The 19,319-nt window shown below is 43.5% G+C and overlaps 1 protein-coding gene across 4 annotated transcripts in view; it reads right to left on the bottom strand.

Moving 5' to 3' along the window:
* SESN2 (sestrin 2) overlaps positions 1 to 19,319 on the bottom strand; it is a 56,357-nt gene that overhangs the window by 17,809 nt on the left and 19,229 nt on the right. For all 4 annotated transcript variants that reach the window (XM_061596684.1, XM_061596686.1, XM_061596687.1 and 1 more), the window contains 2 exons: positions 10,872 to 10,937; positions 2,775 to 2,972 (listed from right to left, as the gene is read on the bottom strand). In XM_061596684.1, the coding sequence (XP_061452668.1) occupies positions 2,775 to 2,972; positions 10,872 to 10,937 (264 nt within the window). The remainder of the gene's footprint in view (positions 1 to 2,774; positions 2,973 to 10,871; positions 10,938 to 19,319) is intronic.

Genomic DNA, 19,319 nt, shown 5'->3' with positions numbered 1-19,319 from the left:
TTAAACAACTACTTTAGTTTGATTTCATTTTATTGGGATGGTGTCTTATATGTTTAATGGACTTTTGTAAAAAGGTAGCCTAGAAATATTTAAAAATAAATTATCCCATCTTTCCTCCAAGGAGCTCAAGGCAACGTATGTGGCTGTCCCTCCCCAATTTATCTTCACAACAACCCTGTGAGGTAGGTGTGAGGGAGAGTGTGACTGTCCCAGTGAGCTTCATAGCTAAATGTTGATCCACAACCACAGTTTCCCAACTTCTGGTCAGATACTTCCCCAGCTATACCCATTATATTTTATTGAGTGAATTCAAATTCTGCCTTCCTTGCCCTTCAAAAGTGAAACAGATTTGCAGCTTACAAGGAGCACACAACCAGCCAGTGGAACATCTAACTGCCATTGCTCAACAACAGATCCTGTTCCCTTCCATTTTGCCCTCATACCATGATGTGGCCAAAGTCACAGCCTATATCCACACCATCTGCTTAATGCACATGACTTCCCTCAAAGAATCCTGGGAGCTGTAGTTTTCTAAGGATGCTGGGAATTGTAGCTCTGTGAGGGGCAAATTACAGTCCCAGAATACTTTGGGGGAAGCCATGTGCTTTAAAGACCGTCTGATCACTTATGGGCCACCTCAATCACCAGGATCATCTGATGGGGCACTTCTGGTGGTTTCCCCACATCCGTGAGTTTCAGTTATTCTCTTCACTAGGGACCAAGCTTTTTTTACAAGAAAGGTTCGGCAGGAAATGCCTCTGCCTTCTTTTAGATGTCTTCTGAATGTAGCATTGTTTGACAGGCCTTCACAATAAGAATTTATTTCACCAGCCAGTATCTAATAATGCTTTACTGATGCATTCAGTTATGGATACTTTTACTGGTTTTATTTTATTTGTATATTCTCTACCACCTTGATATATTTTATGAAAGCATGGCTTATAAATACTTCAATTAAAAAAAAAGTATGGTGCACATGCAGCCACAGAAAGCTGGATGGCCACCCATTATAAGTGTTCTAGCAGTAGGTTTCCTGCCATTTTATTCATTTTCCTACATTTAAATCCTGTTTTTTTGTGTATCATGGAAACCAAGGTGGTTACCCGTGGTTCCTAGGTAGCCAACCATCCCTGACCAGAACCAGAACTATTAAGTTTCAGCAAGATGGTGACCTCATGTGCCTTCAGGCAGTCTCTTTATTTTATTTGTTTAAGTATTTAAAAATCAAGCTTTCATATAAACAAGGTGGTGTACAACATAAAAACAATGACATCAATAAAAACATCAATAAAGACTGGTTGGTAAAATATTTATGTTCCAAAGGCCTGTCTGTACAGTTTTTTAAAAAGGCATCTAAAAGAACACTCCCTGCTTCTATTGGCAAGGAGTTTCCCAGGGCAGGGCCTGCCACTCTAAAAGTTTGGTTTCTGGTAAAGGTCAACCAACCCTCAGGGACATGAGGGATCACCAAAAGAGCTCCACCAGATGATCTCAGCAATCAAGGTGGAGCATAAGGAATCAGGCAGTCCTTAGGATACTTTGGGCCCAAGTTGATTAGGGATTTGTGGGCTGGACTAGATGACCTTTGAGTCATCTAACTCTATGATTCTAGGTCTTGAAGGGGAAGTGAATAGGAAGCGTGCAGCCAGGCACTACCACACTCAAAAGAAAAGACCAGCTATCAGAGGGGAGCGGGATGAGGTACAGAGTGCTGAGAATTTAATTGGACTTCTTTTGTAATGGTCATAACTGATTCACATATAGTGGCTAGGAAGAGTGAGTTGATTTTCTTTTGCCTGATTGTCAATCATGTTATTTAAAAAGGTGAAATTATACCTTTTAGTCAATTTTCATTTGTAATGTTTTTCTTTCTGATGTTTAGAGGATATTTTGTTTGGATGTTTGCTATGAATATTCCATGTATTTTTGTAGCTGATTTTTATATATAATGTTTTTTTGATATTCGAAAGTATGCTTTATTTAGTTATTAACTGTGCTTTATAGAATGTAGAAATTCTCTGGGGAGTTTTATTTGCTGTTTATCTAAAATGTTTTAACTTGTGCTGTAAACTGGTTAGAGCTTTGTTTAAATATAAGCAGTCTGTAAATTGCCCCAATATATAAATAAATGGGGCAAAGGGGCGATCGAAACAGTTGCTCAACTAAAAAAACCCAAACTGGCGTTTGGGAAGAGGAAGGAGTTGCCTCTCTGGAACAACGCAGAAGGGGAAGGGACATAGCTCAGTGCTAAAAGCCTTACATGCAGAAAGAAGGTCCCAGGTTTCAATCATCCGCTTCTCCAGGTAGGGCTTGCAGAGACCCCTGCCTGAAACCCTGGAGCCTCTATCAGTCAGTGTAGACAACACTGAGCTAGATGGACCAATGGTTTCACTCGGTGTAACACATCTTCCTATGTTCCTAATGCAATCAGCAAAGGATCAGAAGCAGCTCTGGTGTAGTTATGGCTGCATACACACCATACATTTAAGAAGGCACCCCACACAAAGAATGCTGGGAAGTGTAGTTTGTTAAGGGCACTGGGAATTGTCACTCTGTGAGGAAGAAACTACAGTTCCCAGGATTCTTTGGGGAGCAGGAAATGTGCTGTAAATGTATGCTGTGTACATAGCCTGTATTTTATTTCAAAAAGGGGGATCAAAACAGGTGCAGGGAGAGAAAAAGATTTTTTAATAGATAGTTAGATAGATAAACTTGTTAAATGTTATTTAAACGCCAGACTAGTTCCCCCACCCCAACCCTCCTCATTCACTCACCATGATAGCAATGTAATGGCGCTTGTGATACGGCAGAGGCCCATCCATCCGTAGCAGGAGGTACTGAGTCTTCCAGAAGCTTGTCAGGTACTCTGGATGCAGCCCCATCACCATGGTAATGTTATCCACCCTGCCCGTGGAAACAAAGGCCTGGATGAAGAGGCGTCGCTGGGCACTCTCTGCTCCTTCTTGTAGGATCTACAATGGGCAGAAAGAGGGGAAATGTAACTTGGCGCTCCTCCAGATGACCTGTTTACTGAGCGTTCATGTACATCAAGGTAGAGATGTGCTACAACAGCGCCCAATTTGGATTTGGTACCAAATTTTCCACTAATTCTCTTACTCGCTATTGTTGCGAATCAGATTTTTAGGTAGTGATTTTCCGCAGCTATTATCAGAAACAGTTTTTTTAAAAATTGTCTGAAATATTGTTATTAATATTGATGTTTTTATCAATATTCCCTTTCAAAATATAATATTAATATCAATATTTTTTCTGAGGGGAGGGTGAAACAGATTGATGAAAGCAGCAGCTTGCAGACAAAGAACAAACTGACATTGATTCCAGCCTGTTAGGCTGATGGAATGCTTTCAAACCAGCACCGGCCAACGGATTCCATCCCTACATGGAGGTTAGATTATAGCTCAATTTTTATTATAGCTGATTAGAATATAGCCTTTATTGAGCCAGTTTGTTTGCAAGGAGGTTATATCATGAACATTCATCCCCATTTATTTGCAGGGTGTTTATACATCTTTCCATTAATTATTATTATTATTATTATTATTATTATTATTATTATTATTATTATTATTATACCCCGCCATTTTTCCAAAACTGGAACTCATGGCGGCTTCCAGATAAAAAATACATATAATTAAAAACATACAAAGTCTACATTAAAATAAGATTAAACTATTTCCAATATTAAAACCATACACACATATAGCTAAATGAGTTCAGACTAGCTTAAAAATGATATAATAGACATTAGCAATGCAGCACCCTTCACGCCCTATCCTTAGCCTTCAATTCCAAAGGCTTGTTGGAATAGGAAGGTCTTTGCTTGTCGGCGGAAGGACTGCAAAGAGGGGGGTCATTCTTACCTCCCTAGGAAGGGAATTCCAAAGCCTAGGGGCAGCCACCGAGAAGGCCCTCTCATGCGTCCCCACTAGTCATACTTGAGAAGATGTGGGTAGTGAGAGAAGGGCCTCTCCTGAGGATCTCAGGGCCTGGGCAGGCTCATACAGGGAGATACGGTCTGATAAATAGCCTGGACCTAAGCTGTATTAATCATTCGTTCACTCCACAATTTTCAATACATTTCCTCACCACTTTCCTAACTGCGAAAAGTACAATTCTTTTTTAATTATTATTACATTTGGATCCCACCTTTCCTTCAAGGAGGTCAAGGTGACCTACATGGTTCTCCTTCCCATTTTATCTGCACAACCACCCTGTGAGATAGGTTAGGCCAACAGAAGGTGACTGGCCTTAATGGCTGAGTAAGGAACTGAACATTTTAATTGTGCAAACCTAAATTTCTTGGTATGCACTTGAATCCCTCCTGTAAAATACTGACAAGCCTGCAAGCGCCCTTTATGCGTGTGAAGGTAAAGCAGCAAATCGCATCTACCCATGTCTTAAGTCAACATGCATATCATCCAAGGCTGATTAACTTATTTTGGCACCTAACCACAGTCGATAAAATTATTAACAGTTTGCTACCCATTCATGACACCCAGAAATCAGCTGCCTGAGGCCACCACTTCACTTTGTCCAACTGTACGGCTGGTCCTGATAAGGACACTTGATGAGCTCATAGCTGTGAATATCTGAAAGTCATTTCATCAGCTCTTATGTGGCAAGAGACAGGAACGATTTGGACTAGTTTAAAAGGCCTGTGACATATGTCGGGGGATGGGGGAGAAGGGAGTGGCTGCTTCCGAAGAGTCTCCCAATTGCAGTAAGCAAGGATTCCATTTTATTTCTATTTAGGGGTGTCGTTTTCTATTTGCTATTTTTAAATCCTTCCCTTGATTTAAAATGGCAAGGGGAGGGGGGAACACACACAGCTGGGGTAATTGCATCCAGTTCTGGGCATCAGATTTTAAAGAAAGACACTGGGGTGGTGATGATATCCAACTCAGAGCAGACCCATTAAAATTGATGGATCTAGGTTAGCCCTCCCCATTGATTTCAGTAGGTCTCTGAGTAGGACGATCATTGAATACAACTCTGGCAAACTGGAGTGTGTCCAGAAGAAAGTCAGGGACCAGGAGTCAGAGTCCTATTCAGGGGAAGAAGCAGAGGACTCCAAAAGTGTTGCCACCTGAAGAGCCTGCAGGGCCAGCGTGTGTCCTGTCCCACCCCCAGGCCAGAAGATGTGCCACTGCTGTCCTCAGACTCAGAGGACTCCATGGAGGACTCAAGGTAATCAGAAATTCCCCACATTGGGGCTGGTTCCTTTTAAGCAGAGCGACACCTTCCAGTATGGCAGGGCACACAATTAAGGAGGCAGCTGTGCTGCTCCTGTAGATGGCTCCCTGCTGAAGCAACATAAGAGTTCTGTACTCAGACCAGAGTCAGAGGCCCCATCTGCACTATAATTAAAGGAGTATTACACCACTTTAAATAGTCATGGCTTCCTCTAACTGAGAACTGTAGTTTGTTAAGGGCATTGAGAGTTGTCAGGAGACCCTTATCACCCCCACAGAGTTACAATTCCAGAGTGGTTTAACAAGCTATCCCTCTTCCCAGGGAACTCTGGAAATTGTAGCTCTGTGAGGTCAGTCCCCTGCACAAACTACAGTTCCCAGGATTCCCCACAACTGTTAAAGTGACACAAGAGTGCTTTAAATATACGGGGCGGAAGTGGCCATCTGTCAGAGATGCTGTGGCTGCATGCTACGTTGTAGGTCCTGTGTTGAGCAAAGAGGATGGACTAGATGATCTCCAAGTAACGCAGTCAGATGCAAAAGTTACCTTTACTGTTCAGAAGCAGCCACTTCAGGAGGCGTGGCTTATCATGCAAGCCACACCCACTGAACTTCTCTCTTCTAACACAGCTGTTAAAAGGTGAAGGAGCCCTATTAACTTTTGCATCTGGCCAGCCTGTCTCCAAGGTCCCATCCCACTCTATGATCCCACAAACATCCTCCGTCATTCCAATGCATCTGGCAAAGTAGGCTGTTGCCTACAGAAAGCTCACGCATAAAAAAAAGTATTCACTGTTTTAAAACCAATTAGATTCAAAGGCGTCACAACGCCAGACAATCTGCAATAAATGCATTCAACTGCCACAGCTTCACCTTATGGCAGCTTTTGCCAACCTGGCACCTTTGGAGGTTTGGGACTACAACTCCCATCAACATGTATATCATTCAAGGGAACATGGGCAATGATCAGGGATGACAGGAGTTGTAGTCCAGCAGTATCTATAGCAGGGATGGGTTCCGTTGGCCAGGGCCACTTTGAAAGTATTCTGTTGACCTAACAAGCTGGTGTTGATTCGAGTTCATTCTTTGTCTGCTAGTCACTGCTTTTACCAATCCATTTTTTTCTCGCCCAAAATATCGATATCAATAAACGAAAGGAAATATTGATAAAAGAAAGGAAACATTGATACAATTATTGTTCTTAATATTGGTATTTTATAGGCAGATTATTTAAAAAAACAGTTTTGAGTGGAATTCTAGCACATCCCTAATCTGCAGGGTACCATGTTGCCTACCACTGCGTTAAGGAATCCTGAAATGGCGGTTCTGTAAAAAATGGTGAACGCCGGGGCAGAGCCTGACGGACTTTTTTTGAAGCAAACCGAACGCTGCAATTTCCAGAGTTGCCCAGGCAAGCTTTTTTTTTTTTTTTTTTTTTTAAGACAAGCTATTTAGCCATTTCCCACAGCAGCTCAAGGGCTCAGGCATCTGATGCAATCCACTTGTTTGTTTAAATTCCAGGCAAAAAACACTCAGAACCACCCACCCAACGGCTCTCCACCGCCAGCCCAACCCATCACACACCTCCCTGCCCTTTCCCCCTCCTGCTTGGCAGGAGTGTTTAAAAAAAAAAAAAACACCACAGGGCTCTCTGGGTTCCTGGAGTCAAAATCCTGCCTGGTGGTGACGTCTCTGGAAGCAGAAACTGTCTGTGCAGCCAGCACCAGAGAGCTGTCCAGGAACACAACTACGGATAGAGCCAATGGCTCCGTGGGGCACCCCTGGAAAGGAGAGGGGGGAGTTGGCACTAGGCCAGAGAGAAGGGGAGAGACACCTGCCTGCCCAGGAGAACCCTCCCCCCCCCAGCAAGACTGCAAGAGCCACAAAGACTTTGGCTATAGCCACACTGCCAGAAGGGCCCCCAGCAGGCCTTGAAAGGATCCGACAAGACAGTGGAGAGGTAGCTGACGCTATCTCTTTGAGATGTTGTTTGTGCACACATGGGGCAGGAAGGTCACTCGATAAATAAGGAGATGACGACACCACAGGGCAATGCACTAACATATGTGTCGCTCCCATTACAGAAGCAAAAAAAAAAAAGCACAGGGGGAAGCCAAGGACTTTGCTGCGGTAATAAGCAAACACCACCACCCCCTTTCTGTCTCATCCCATGTTAAGAGATGCCCAAGTGCAAAGCTGGGGCAGGGGAGGGCTGGCTGCCCCCCCCAAAACTAGGAAGGGGTGGCGATGGTGAGGAATTAACACTTCAAACACCTCCCAACCTGTTGCAGCACTTACGCTGTTTACAACACTGCCCGAGGTCAGGGGAACAAACTGAGCCAGCCTGCAAACAAACCACCGTCTCCACTGCTTTAGGCAAAAGGAAGCCACCAGGGAAGGAGAGAAAATTCTTCAAGGCTCCGAGGAAAAATACAGGAATTTTCTTTTGGTGGTGTTGGGGAGTTGATTTTAGTTTGCAACCACCTTTCCCATACCCACCCCAGTTAAATAGGGGGTGCCCCAGAAATGATATTCTGAGGCAATATTTTCACACAAAGAGAAAGAGAAAAATACAATTAAAAAAACCCCTCTACGTACTAATAGCAAACTTGTTCTCTCAGTGCCAGTCCTTCTATAGCCAAAACAACACAATCCAGGCATAAGGAGATATTAGCAGGCTTGGGGGGAATCCCATGATTTTTTTTAAAAAAATACCATTTTTATTTTTAGGAACACAAACTCAGGTAGATCCCCCCCACTAAAAAACACAGCCCACTGAGGTCCAAAGATGTTTATCACCTACAGAAGGGGGTGGGGGAGAGAACAGGAAATGGGGAGGGGTGAGGAAAGAATGAAATAGAGTGTCTTCAAAAAGGGTAGGGCTGGCAGGCCTGTTGAACAGCAACATTCCCCACTGCAACTTTTTGTTGCAGGTCCCACTTGTAAAATAACTTCCCTGCACCTCCAAATCATCTGCTGATTTTACTGCCTTTGCATTCTCTGTCAGTGCCAATCCCACCCCAATCTTTTGCAATTTCTTCTGCCACAGTCCTTCTCCCAGGCTTGATTCTGATTTGAGGGGGTCCTAGGCAAAATGTGCTCTGGTGGGCCCCTCTCTTTGATCAGTTGGCCCTGATGAGCTTACTTGCATATGATGGAATCACTCCCAATCAGTGCTTTTAATTTCCCACAATGCCCAAAACCCCATTAGGTCAGGGGCATTATGGGAAATTAAACCAGTGGTTAGAGCTAGTGTGTTGTAGTGGTTAGAGCAGGGGGAGCTAGAAATGTGAAGTCCCAGAAGAAATAAACCTGGAAGATGGAGGGAAAATTTGTTTTTCTTTCCCTCAAAAAATTTTTTCCCCCAGGCTTTCACATCTCTATGGGTAGCCAGCACAATTTATTCTGTTGTTGGGCTACAACTCCCATCCTCCCTGGCCACTGGCCACGCTGACTAGACCCAATGAGAGCTAAGAGTCCAGCAACATCTGGAGGGCACCATGTTGGCTACCCCAGGTTAGAGTGTCAGACTTGAACCTGGGAGATCAGCGCTCAAATCCCCACATGGCCATGAAGGTCTCTGGGCGGCCAGTCACAGTCTCTCAGCCTAACCTACCTCACAGGGTTGTTATGAGGATAAAAGGGGGGGGAGAACCATGGACACCACCTTGAGCTCCTTGCAGGAAAGGTGAGATATAAGGGTAACATATAAAAGCATAAATCCAGCCAGCAGGGCCCAGAAATTAAAGGAGTAGACTTGGCAAACATCATTTGTGGGCCCTGGCAGCTGCCCAAGGATGCCAAGTGCTTAAACAGGACCAGTCTCCCTTTACCCCTCAAAAGTGGGAGTGTAGACTCTTCCTCTTCAGTAAATGCATCCGTTAAACTGCCACAGACTTTTAGCATCAGTTATCGGAGAGTTTCTTTCCATGCTGTGGCTTGACATTTTATTACCTCCCAATACAACCCCCCAAGAGGTCTCGAAACACTAGTAGTTATCTATACCAGTGGTGGGGAAAATGGGGCCCCTTCCAGATGCTGCTGGGATTCCCAACACCCTTCATTCCCAGCTAGCATGGGCAAAAGTCAGAGATGATGGAAGCTGTCATCCAAAAATATCTGGAGGGCCACAGGTAACCCACCTGTGGTCAACCCACTAGAAGGAACCCATCTGTGTGACTATAAGCAACCCCACTGGATGGTACAAGGGCTGTAATGCTTTGGCAAGATGCATCGCCGCAAGCTTGACCTATCAATGTTACATCATGCATCTTCCTCAAACTTCTCTGGAATACTCTGTTCTTCAACACACACACCAGTTTGCAGGTGAGAAAAACAGAGACAGTGAATGTCTCGACTCCAGACGTGCTACTCTCTACTTAAATACCTACAGCCAAACCTAGTGGGTGTTATTCAATGCTAGTCCTACTCTGAGTAGACCCATCGAAGTTAATAGACATGACTAACTTCGATTCATCCATTTCAATCAGTCTACTCTAAGTAGACCATAATCACACCATACATTTATTCCACTATTATTCCCCTTTGAACAGTCATGGCTTCCCCCAAAGAATCCTGGGAAGTGTCATTTGTGAAGGATCCTGAGAGTTGCTAGGAGATGCCTATTCTCCTCACAGAGCTACAATTTCCAGAGTTCCCTTGGAAGAGGGACTGACAGTTAAACCACTTTGGCAATTGTAGTTCTTGTTGGGTCACCCAACAAGTGTCAGCACCTTTAACAAACTATCCTTCCCAAGATTCTTTGGGAGAAGCCATGATTGTTTAAAGTGGAACAAATGTATGCTGTGAACGCGGCCTCAGTTGAATACAACTCTACGTATACTAATCCGCAACAGTGATGAAGCCCAGACAGGTTTCCATCTGTTACACGCATGCATGCAAATTGCACACCTGTTCCTCCTTATAGCGGACTGGAAGTGGAGGAGGTGGAAGAAAGGAATGCTGGGTTTCTGCTCCTTCTCAACACAAAAAAACCGAGCTCCAGTTTCTGTAGCTTCAACGTTCTTTTTCCAAATTATTGCTCCCTCTACCTGCAAACTCAGGTGGCGAGTGCCGACAGAAACTGAGCAAAACAGGGCCACTGAGGAACAAGACAGGCATCCCCATGCTCAGGGGAACCTCAAGGTTTACATAATGATGATGATGATGAAAAGAGGGCAAAGAAAAATCTCACAGATGGAATCAATGTAGACTGAGAATGTTCAGGGGCTATGGAATGTTGAGTGCTTGAAAAGAAAAATGGGGAGGGAAGCAGAATATCCTGCCTGAGCTCCACATAGCTGAGAGTATCCTACAGGGGGGCATAGCTGGCTGCCTAGCTAACAGGAACCCTGAACAGGAGCACTCCTGCTACAGGGGAAGGATACACTGCAACACTGTTATTAAATAGGATCGATTGGCATGTGTTCTTTCATTCTGTGGCACCTGGAGACTACTAGATGCTGAACGCTTGCTGGCTAGTTTCCCCAAGAGTTAGGATCACTCCTAACCTTCCCAGCAATCCAACCCCTTTCCTCCAAATCCATTCCTGTATCTGCAGAACTAGTACAGCCATTATAAAGGTGGTCTTTGGGAAGGAAGATTCGGTGGGCTGTCAGAAAGAGAAAGAGGAAAAAAGTTTCAAGCTGTGCTTCTTACCTCTTCCACGGGGATGAAAGAACTTGGGCCTCTTCTCAACTGCCGGGGGATTTTTATTCCTCCGTCCTGGGAAACGAAAAGGAACAGCCGTTTTAAAAAACACACCCAACACTCCCATCGTACCAGCTCCTCCTCGCCACTTGCCAGAACTTCAAAGGGGAACCTGCCCCGCCCCTGTTCCCTCCTCCCTGGGAGGACGGCTGTGCATCAGAAACACAGCTGGGGGGAAGAACAAGGCAACGAGGCAAGGATGAAGGCACACACAGGGGGGAGGGAGAGAGCCAAACCCTAGACAGCAAAGGTAGCTGATGAGACTTTCCCCCCACACACACACGCAGCCTTCCCTCCCCACCACAGGCCCAGGGGATTGCATCAGACAGACAACCTGCCCAGAATTGGTTAGCCCAGCATGAAATATGGGGATTTCCACCACCACCACTCTCATACACCCAAAAAGAAAACACCAAGCTCTCTCAAATATGAGCTGATTGCCCTCTGCTCTTGACCAGGAATCCTCCTACCTGCTGCAAGCAGCCCAACCAGTTACAGGATGAACTCTCTGGTCCGTGAAACACAGAGACTAGGCTTACATCAGCAAGACCATCTATCACATTTCATCTTTTCCCCCAGGACAGGAGAAGTTTGGTAAGCTAGTTTCTCTTTCTTATTCCACAGACCAGTGGTGCCAAGATAAAAAGAGCCTCAGGCAGGAAGACTTTTATCTAGACGCAGCTGATCCTAGGAACCACTTGCTGAATTCCATGACGAGACAAACAGAAGGCAGAGTCATCCATACTACAAAAGATGCCTTTTGCTGACTCCCCAAAGCCAGATCAGCACTTGGCATTTCTATGCTCTGTTTTACTGCTGCGATGCCTCCGAGTGCTTCCCTCCGCACATCGAAGTGGGGAATTTGTGGCACTTCTAGACAGGATCAGGAGGACTGTGTCCAAGAGAGAGCCAGGCCTACACTGGCGGTGGCTCTCCAGAGTTTCAGACAGGGAGGGTCTCCCAGCTGTACCTGCAGATGCCACGGATTGAACCTGGGACCTTCTACATGCAAGGCAAATGCTCTGCCACTCAGCTATGGCCTTTCCCAAGGTTTTCCAGATAGATTGACTAGCACTGGGATGTTATTGTTTCTCTGCAGAAACCTGGGCATGCAAATACATTCACCCTTTAGCTCACCATTGATGAACGTATCTTTTTACCCTGGCGAGCGCAGCATTAGGGAGAACCCATGTATCCCTCCTAAACCTGGAGAAGGACAGGGATTCTCCTCAACAGCGTGTCAAGTTTAGGAGACATCACAAAAGCAGAAAGACGCCTCTTTACTTTGCGTGTCTCCCAAGACCCAGCGCAACAGGCATGACCCCTCACCCCTCTTCCCAGCTCAGACCTGCGGAGGAAGACAGAGCTCTCCTTTTATCCACTCACATTGGGCTTTGAGCACAGCACAGAGCTTGAAAGATTACTTCCAAAAAGGAATAAATTACAGTTACTGGTACATGGCCCCAAAAAGTAATTTTGCTCCGAAAGTAACCGATTACTTTACCGTTACTCAAAAGTAATCACTACCATCACACTTAAGTTACTTTTTTAAAAGCCTACAAGGTGCTGGCCTCCGCTGCTGCACATCTAAGTAGCCTAAAACAACATTAAAAATAAACACACACACACACACACACACACAGAGGGGAGCAGAATATTCTTTTTTATCCATAAGATTAACAGAATAAAAGAACAGAATCTCACATCCACCCCCCACCCCAGCAATGGTGATACCCCAACACACGTATACTTTTTCACTCAAAATCAAATTTTATACTTGAAATGCTGCTTTTGTAATACATTTCTGTTATGTCTCATCTTTGCTCAAAGAGCACCTCAGACAACGAATGTCTTTTTACAGTCATTACGTTGCCACCAGTATTGAACAGGTGTATTGCGGCACTTGAAGGCATGCCTGTATTGCGCTGCAAAAAACACCGCAGTACCCCTTTCAACCAAAACACATTTTTATCAATATGGCAGTCCCCTATCATCAAAGAAAAATGCAAATTTTAGTACTTTACTAGTTGCCTTTGTATTTTTTTTTTTTTTGTAAACATCGTAACTTAGAGGTAACTTAATCCTGTACCTGGGAATAAGTCCTATTGAACTCATTGGGTAGACACATATGCATGATTGAACTGTCAGAGGTAGAACTTAAGAGACATAACGGAGGTAAACAGAAAATGCACATATCACCACCTCACCTCCTCCAGAGTACAATGCCCTGAACCCAGGCCTCAGACTGAGCAGCAGGGCAATCAAAGCAGAAAATATGGGACTTTCCACAAACCGCTAAGACTGTAGATGGACAATGACTAGCCACTTTGAGTACAGTTTTTTTTTTGTAAGTCGCTCTGAGTTCCTTTTTGGGAAAAAAGCAACTAATAAATATTATTAATAAATAGTAAATAAATAATATCAAAAGTAATCCACCAGAATAAACATTATCCCTTCTCCTGCAATTAAATATGTAGTCTTGCACAGCATATGGAATCTGCTACCACAAGAAGCAGTGATAGGCACCAACTTGGATGGCTTTAAAAGAGGATTAGACAAATTCATGGAGGATAAAGCTATCTGCAGCACTTAGCAACGATGGCTATGTTCTACTTCCACTGTCACAGACAGGATGCTTCTGAATATCAGTTGCACAAGTGAGGAGAGTGCTGCTTGTGCCCTCAGGTCCTGCTGGTGGGCTTCCCTTTAGGGCATCTGATTGGCCGCTGTGAGAACAGGATGCTGGACTAGATGGGCCACTGGTTGGATCCAGCAGGCTCTTCTTATGTTCTTGTATGTATTGCAACAAACAACAAAAGTTACGTGTGGGGCCTTACAGACCAGGGATAGCCAACATGGTGCTCTCCAGATGTTGTAGGACTACAATTTCCATCATCCCTGATAATTGGTTATGTGGTCTGAGACTAATGGGAGTTGTAGTCCAACAACATCTGGAGGGCACTATGTTGATGACCTAATTCGATTGACATACCTCCCTTCCCACCTACCCACCTGTTTCAAACACGGCCAGAAAAGTATGTCTCTTAAATGCTATGTCTGACTATGCTATGTTCTTTTCAGAGGTAAAAATTAATCTACAATCCTATATATTTATCCATTTAACTCAATGAGGCTTAATTCAGAGTAGACATATACAGGACTGGACTCCACCAGAATACATTTCAGCATTTCAGGGACTATTTTTCATTAATGCTGTACCAACTACAACTACCAAGCGCTGCTTATGCACATATATTGTATCAGCCTAAGCTATCTCACAGGGTTGTTGCAAAGATAAGTGGGGGGAGGGAATCGCAATGGTCATAGTATTCACAAATCAAAATAAATCTGGGGAGGGGGGCACATACAAGTAATAAGATGACTGACAGAATGTTAACAAGTGGAGCTTTCCCCATAATTGTATTTCCGTTGTAGAAAAGGCTTACTCCATTTAATTTCTACCTGCCCCACAGCTGTTAAATGCACAAGAGTCTGATCTCCTGCAATGCCAACCCTAAACCATGCAAAGAACTCAAGTTAAAAAAAAAATAACAATCACAGATTTTGGGCATTTTTTTTTAAAAAAAGAACATCTGTAACTGAATGAAATACAACATTCTCAGGCAGAAAGAAGTTATGAGACAGTAGACATAAAAAAAACACACACACAAAGCCTTGACAAACAGCAACAAAAATACTCTGAGCATGAGTATTTTCACATTCTAAAATTTTACTTATCATTACTTTTGCTTATTTACTGCCTTGGGCGAGTTCCTAACTCTCAGCCTAACCTACCTCACAGGGCTGTTGTGAAGATACAGAAGGCAAAATTAAAATGGCTGCAAAAGGAAACTAAGGCTGCAATCCAATACATATCTACTCAGAAGTAAGCTCTACTGGATTCAGTGGGACTTACTTCCAGTTAAGTGTTTGCTTCAATAGTAAGTTCCATTAAACCCAATGGAACCTACTTCTGAGAAGACATGCATTAGATTGCAGGTTAGTCCTTGTATTACAGGCATCAAATTTTACTTGCCTTGACCAGATTGATGCATCTTTTTACTAAAAGGTACAAATTAGTACAGCTTCAAGCCTTCATCCAGTCCTTATCTCACCTAATTAGTGCAATCCTATATCCAATTTGATTTACCTGGAAGTAAGCTCCAGTAAACATAAAGAGACTTACTTCTGAGTAGACTTGTGTATATTGTACTGTAAGTTAACTATACAATGATTTTTGACAAGTGCCTGTTTGGAACTCTTTTCATTTGCCATGGGGAGGGGTTTTATTTAATTTGACAAAAGAACTTCCAAAGAACACCTTCCTCAAAAGACGAAGATGCATCCTGGTTGTTATGAAAAAAGGAAGGGCAGGAAAGAAAACTGGAAGCAGTAGCTCTTTAGGACCATGGCTGCTTGCTGCTGCAACTTCTGCCTGCCCCTTGCTCACCCGGAAGCCTGGCTGCGAGGAGGCTTTTGGCTCTGCTCTTTGCACTCTCATCAGCCCTGCTACTTCTGGATGGCTAGGTAGCAGTGGTGGTCTCTCGTCTCTACACTGGTAAGAGAGTGGAGGTGGAGAGGGAGGCACCAAACTGTGTGCAACCCACACACACACACTCTCTCTCAGCCAGCAAGCACAGTCTCTTTCACTCATCCATCTCCCGCACCCTGCCCTGCCACAAAGCTAACATTTTCCCTTGGGGTGCAAAAAAGTTAAAACCCTAAATGCAGCAAAGTAGCCAAGGAGGGCTACTCCCACGTACCAAGTGCAAACATAGTATTAACACACACAAACACACATTCATCATTGCCTCTCACCTTCACAGTTCTTCATGTCCATTCTGCCTCCACTCCATTCTTCACCACCACTGTCCATTTTTTAACCATTTTTCTCCACTCCACCTCCTTCTTGCTCTCCCCACCTCCTCTCTCGTCACCTCCTAAACACCCATAGAGCACGAGGGAAGAGCGGCACTGCACAGAAGCCCGTGATATTTATCCGTGAATCAGAGGAGCAGAATGTTTCCGCTGATCCCCCTCCCCAAGTAACGCCCCAAAGTAAAGCCAGAAACATTACAATTACAGCTCAAAAGTAATGAAATTACTCCTATTACAATCAAAATGTAAAAAAATTACCCACTCGTTCCTCAAAAAATGGATAAATTACAAGTAGTTCATTTTTCCTAATGAATTACTTCCAAGCTCTGGCAGAGCATGAGGTCAAGCAAAACTCTCGCCCTTTCACTGCATGGGGGCAAGGAAGATCTGGGTTATGGTGAGCAGATGTTTTTGCCTTGCAAAATGAGTGGACCTGTGGACTCAGGCTCAGAATGAGCAAGTCACTGTTAGTCTAGGACTTGTAAAACAAATGGTTTACAGGTATCTCAAATCGTACCTACTCAGAAATAAAAGCAGATAATATATATTTAAAAAGAAGCTTTGCAGGAAGAGGTTTGATGTTGACCCAACATTTAATTTGGATCAGGGACTGCTCACCAGAAATTTAAGTACTGACGGTTCTCAACCTGGGAACATAAATACCACTCCGGCAGTCTTGTGTCACCTTACAGACTATTGGATTTGTTATGACACAAGTATCCTTGGAGTAGGGATTCATCAGATACAGTACAGAACTGATGAACTAGGCTCTGGCTCACAAGAATTTATGCCACAGGACAAGATGAAAAGAAAGGATGTCTTCACACAGTGCATAGGTAAGCTATGGGATTTGCTCCTGCAAGAAGTAATGAGGGCCACCAGCTTGGACGGCTTTAAAAGAGGATTACACAAATTCATAGAGAATAAGGTGCTCAATACCGACTCGCCATGATGGCAATGTTCTACCTCTACTGTGGGAGGCAGTATTCCTCTGAATGCCAGTTGCTGAGAATCACAAGCGGGGAGAATGTTGTTGCTCTCTGGTCCTGTTTTTGGAATTCCCATTAGCATGTGGTTGGCCACTGGCCAGGATGCGCCTTCAGCCTGATCTACCAGGGCTCTTATGTTCTTAGGACTTGCTTTTTGCATTTTGCTGTAAACACATTAACATGTGCTACCACTCTGGCAATTTGTCACCGTGGAAAATGCAAAGATACTTTAAGTATGTGTAGAGTGCTTGCCCCTTTCTGCTGAATAATTATGGCCAAACCCAGAGGGTGGTACTCAATGTTAGTCCTACTCAGAGTAGACCCATTGAAGTTACAATGCTAGATCTGCTCAGAGTAGACCCACTTAAGTTAATAATCATGACTAGCTTACATTCATTAATTTCAATGGGTCTACTCTGAGTAGGGCTTAGTTGAATACAACCAAGTATGTTTGGGATTGGGGAGCATTCATAGCTTCACTATATTAAAAAAAACAACCCTACAGAGTCTATTTTCTTTAGGGGTATCAAAAGGATGAATTTGTTAATTTGGACAGTTAATTGAACTGCTTCTATGAACCAGATGGCTGATTAAAAAAAAGATTTTTTTCCACTGACAACCCTAAATCATGGTACCCACCCTGCCTAACCCCATCAGATACTTTGCTTGGAGCAAAAGTGAGCCACGGTACTCAATTAAAGTGAGGGAAAAAAGAAGCCCTTATTTGGACAGTCTACTAGTTTATTTTGTAATGTGTGTATGTGCATGTGCATGTGTAATATATAAAGCAGGGAGATTTAAAAAGATAAACCTTCCATCAGCAACTCCAATTACAGAAGATGCAACTACAATAGATAATTTACTTTTAACAAGGGGCTGATCATTCAGCCTCTTGGCATTCATATATGTAAGAATTTATATAGGACTTTTCACCACTGCTCCCAGAGATCAAAACACTTCAATTAGATTATCCCAAACAATCCTGTTTTCACCCTTAGATGGAAAATGAGGACAACACAAGGAAATCCACTAAATTTATTTATTTATTGCATTTGTATACCGCCCCATAGCCAAAGCTCACCAAAGGCCACCAAAGTGAATTCTTGCCAGAGCCAGGATTTGAACTAAAAGCTTCTGCTCACTCACAGCTATATTCTTAACCACTGCACCACACCAGGACTCTCATACGAAAATGTTTTCAGTTGTATGGTAATTCCAGAATAATCACTACTAAAAAGGCAACCAGCAACCACAGCTTCCCATTTCTTTACTGCGGTGGAGCTTTCAAAAAGTTAATTACATCCAGCAATAACATGCAAAGTTAATAAGCCCAAGGGCTTATCATCTATTTTTGATGTGGCTGTCAGCACTAAACAAGCTGTTCCCCATGAAATTAAAAGATATAATTAGTGGCACCAGAAACTCCTATTTTTCAAACTGTAAATTACCAAAGATGGAGCATGGAGAGAAAAAATGACAAGAAACAACACATTCTCCAACATGTCTTCAAAAGCCACAAGCCATAACATTCAAAACAGTCTGCCCCAACTTGGTGCACCCTTCAGAAGTGGATGGATTCCAACTCCCATCAGCCACAACGTGGTCAATGATCAGGAATGATGGGAGCTGTAGTCAAACAACAACTGGAAGGTTCCAGGTTGGGGAAGCCTGCAAAAATGTCCCTCTAAGTGGGATATAGTGGCAAAAACACCACCTTCAGATTAGTTGTCCATTGTTTTCTATCACCCTGCATATTTTTAGATTTTTGCTTCGAGCGATTTATTGTAGAAAACACAGTGAAGATGCTAATAAGGAATGACCCTGCATTTTGGAGGGGTAAGTACATTAAAACGTCACAGAATCAAAACCCAGGATACATACTTGCAACAGGCCAGATTTGTAAATGGATAAAACATATCAAAACAATACCGTAAAAGAACCCTCTGAAATGCAGAGGCAATGCATTTACCAGGAGAAGCAGCCTCCACTTTATACTGGCATGGGTCACGTGCTCAAAGCAGCATTTTACAAGATCTCCAGGGAAGACTGCTAAGCTGTAACCTCTGGCCCTTCAAATGTTGCTGAACTACAACTCCCAGCATCCCTGGTCATTGGCCATGCATGCTGGGGTAGATGGAAGCTGCCATTCATTCAACATCTGGAGGGCCAGAGGTTTCCCACACCTGCCGTAACCACTCTAGACAAGCAGCTACGTCCTTCATAAATCAGACTGGACAAAGCATGGCGGAAGGGCGGACACTTTCCTTTTTTGACTAGTGCTTAGAAAACAAGAATGATAGAACTCTAAGACCCAACATGAGAACACTGCAGGTTAAGTAACTCAAATTACAGCGGGGTGTTTTTTTTAAAGGACCTTATGTTATTTTTGGAATGTTACTTTATTATTTTTGTTTGGGTGTTAGTATTGTTTTTGTAAAAGTATTGCATTTCAATAAAAATATTAAAAGGGGGGATTTCCTTCAGACTGTAGGAATACACACAATTGTTAAAAAGTGGGTTTTCACTTCTA

Source organism: Rhineura floridana, chromosome 15 (genome assembly GCF_030035675.1).
Source record: "Rhineura floridana isolate rRhiFlo1 chromosome 15, rRhiFlo1.hap2, whole genome shotgun sequence".
Lineage (NCBI taxonomy): Eukaryota > Metazoa > Chordata > Lepidosauria > Squamata > Rhineuridae > Rhineura > Rhineura floridana.
The sequence above is the reverse complement of the archived record's forward strand: the minus strand, read 5'-3'. Positions and strand labels throughout refer to the sequence as shown.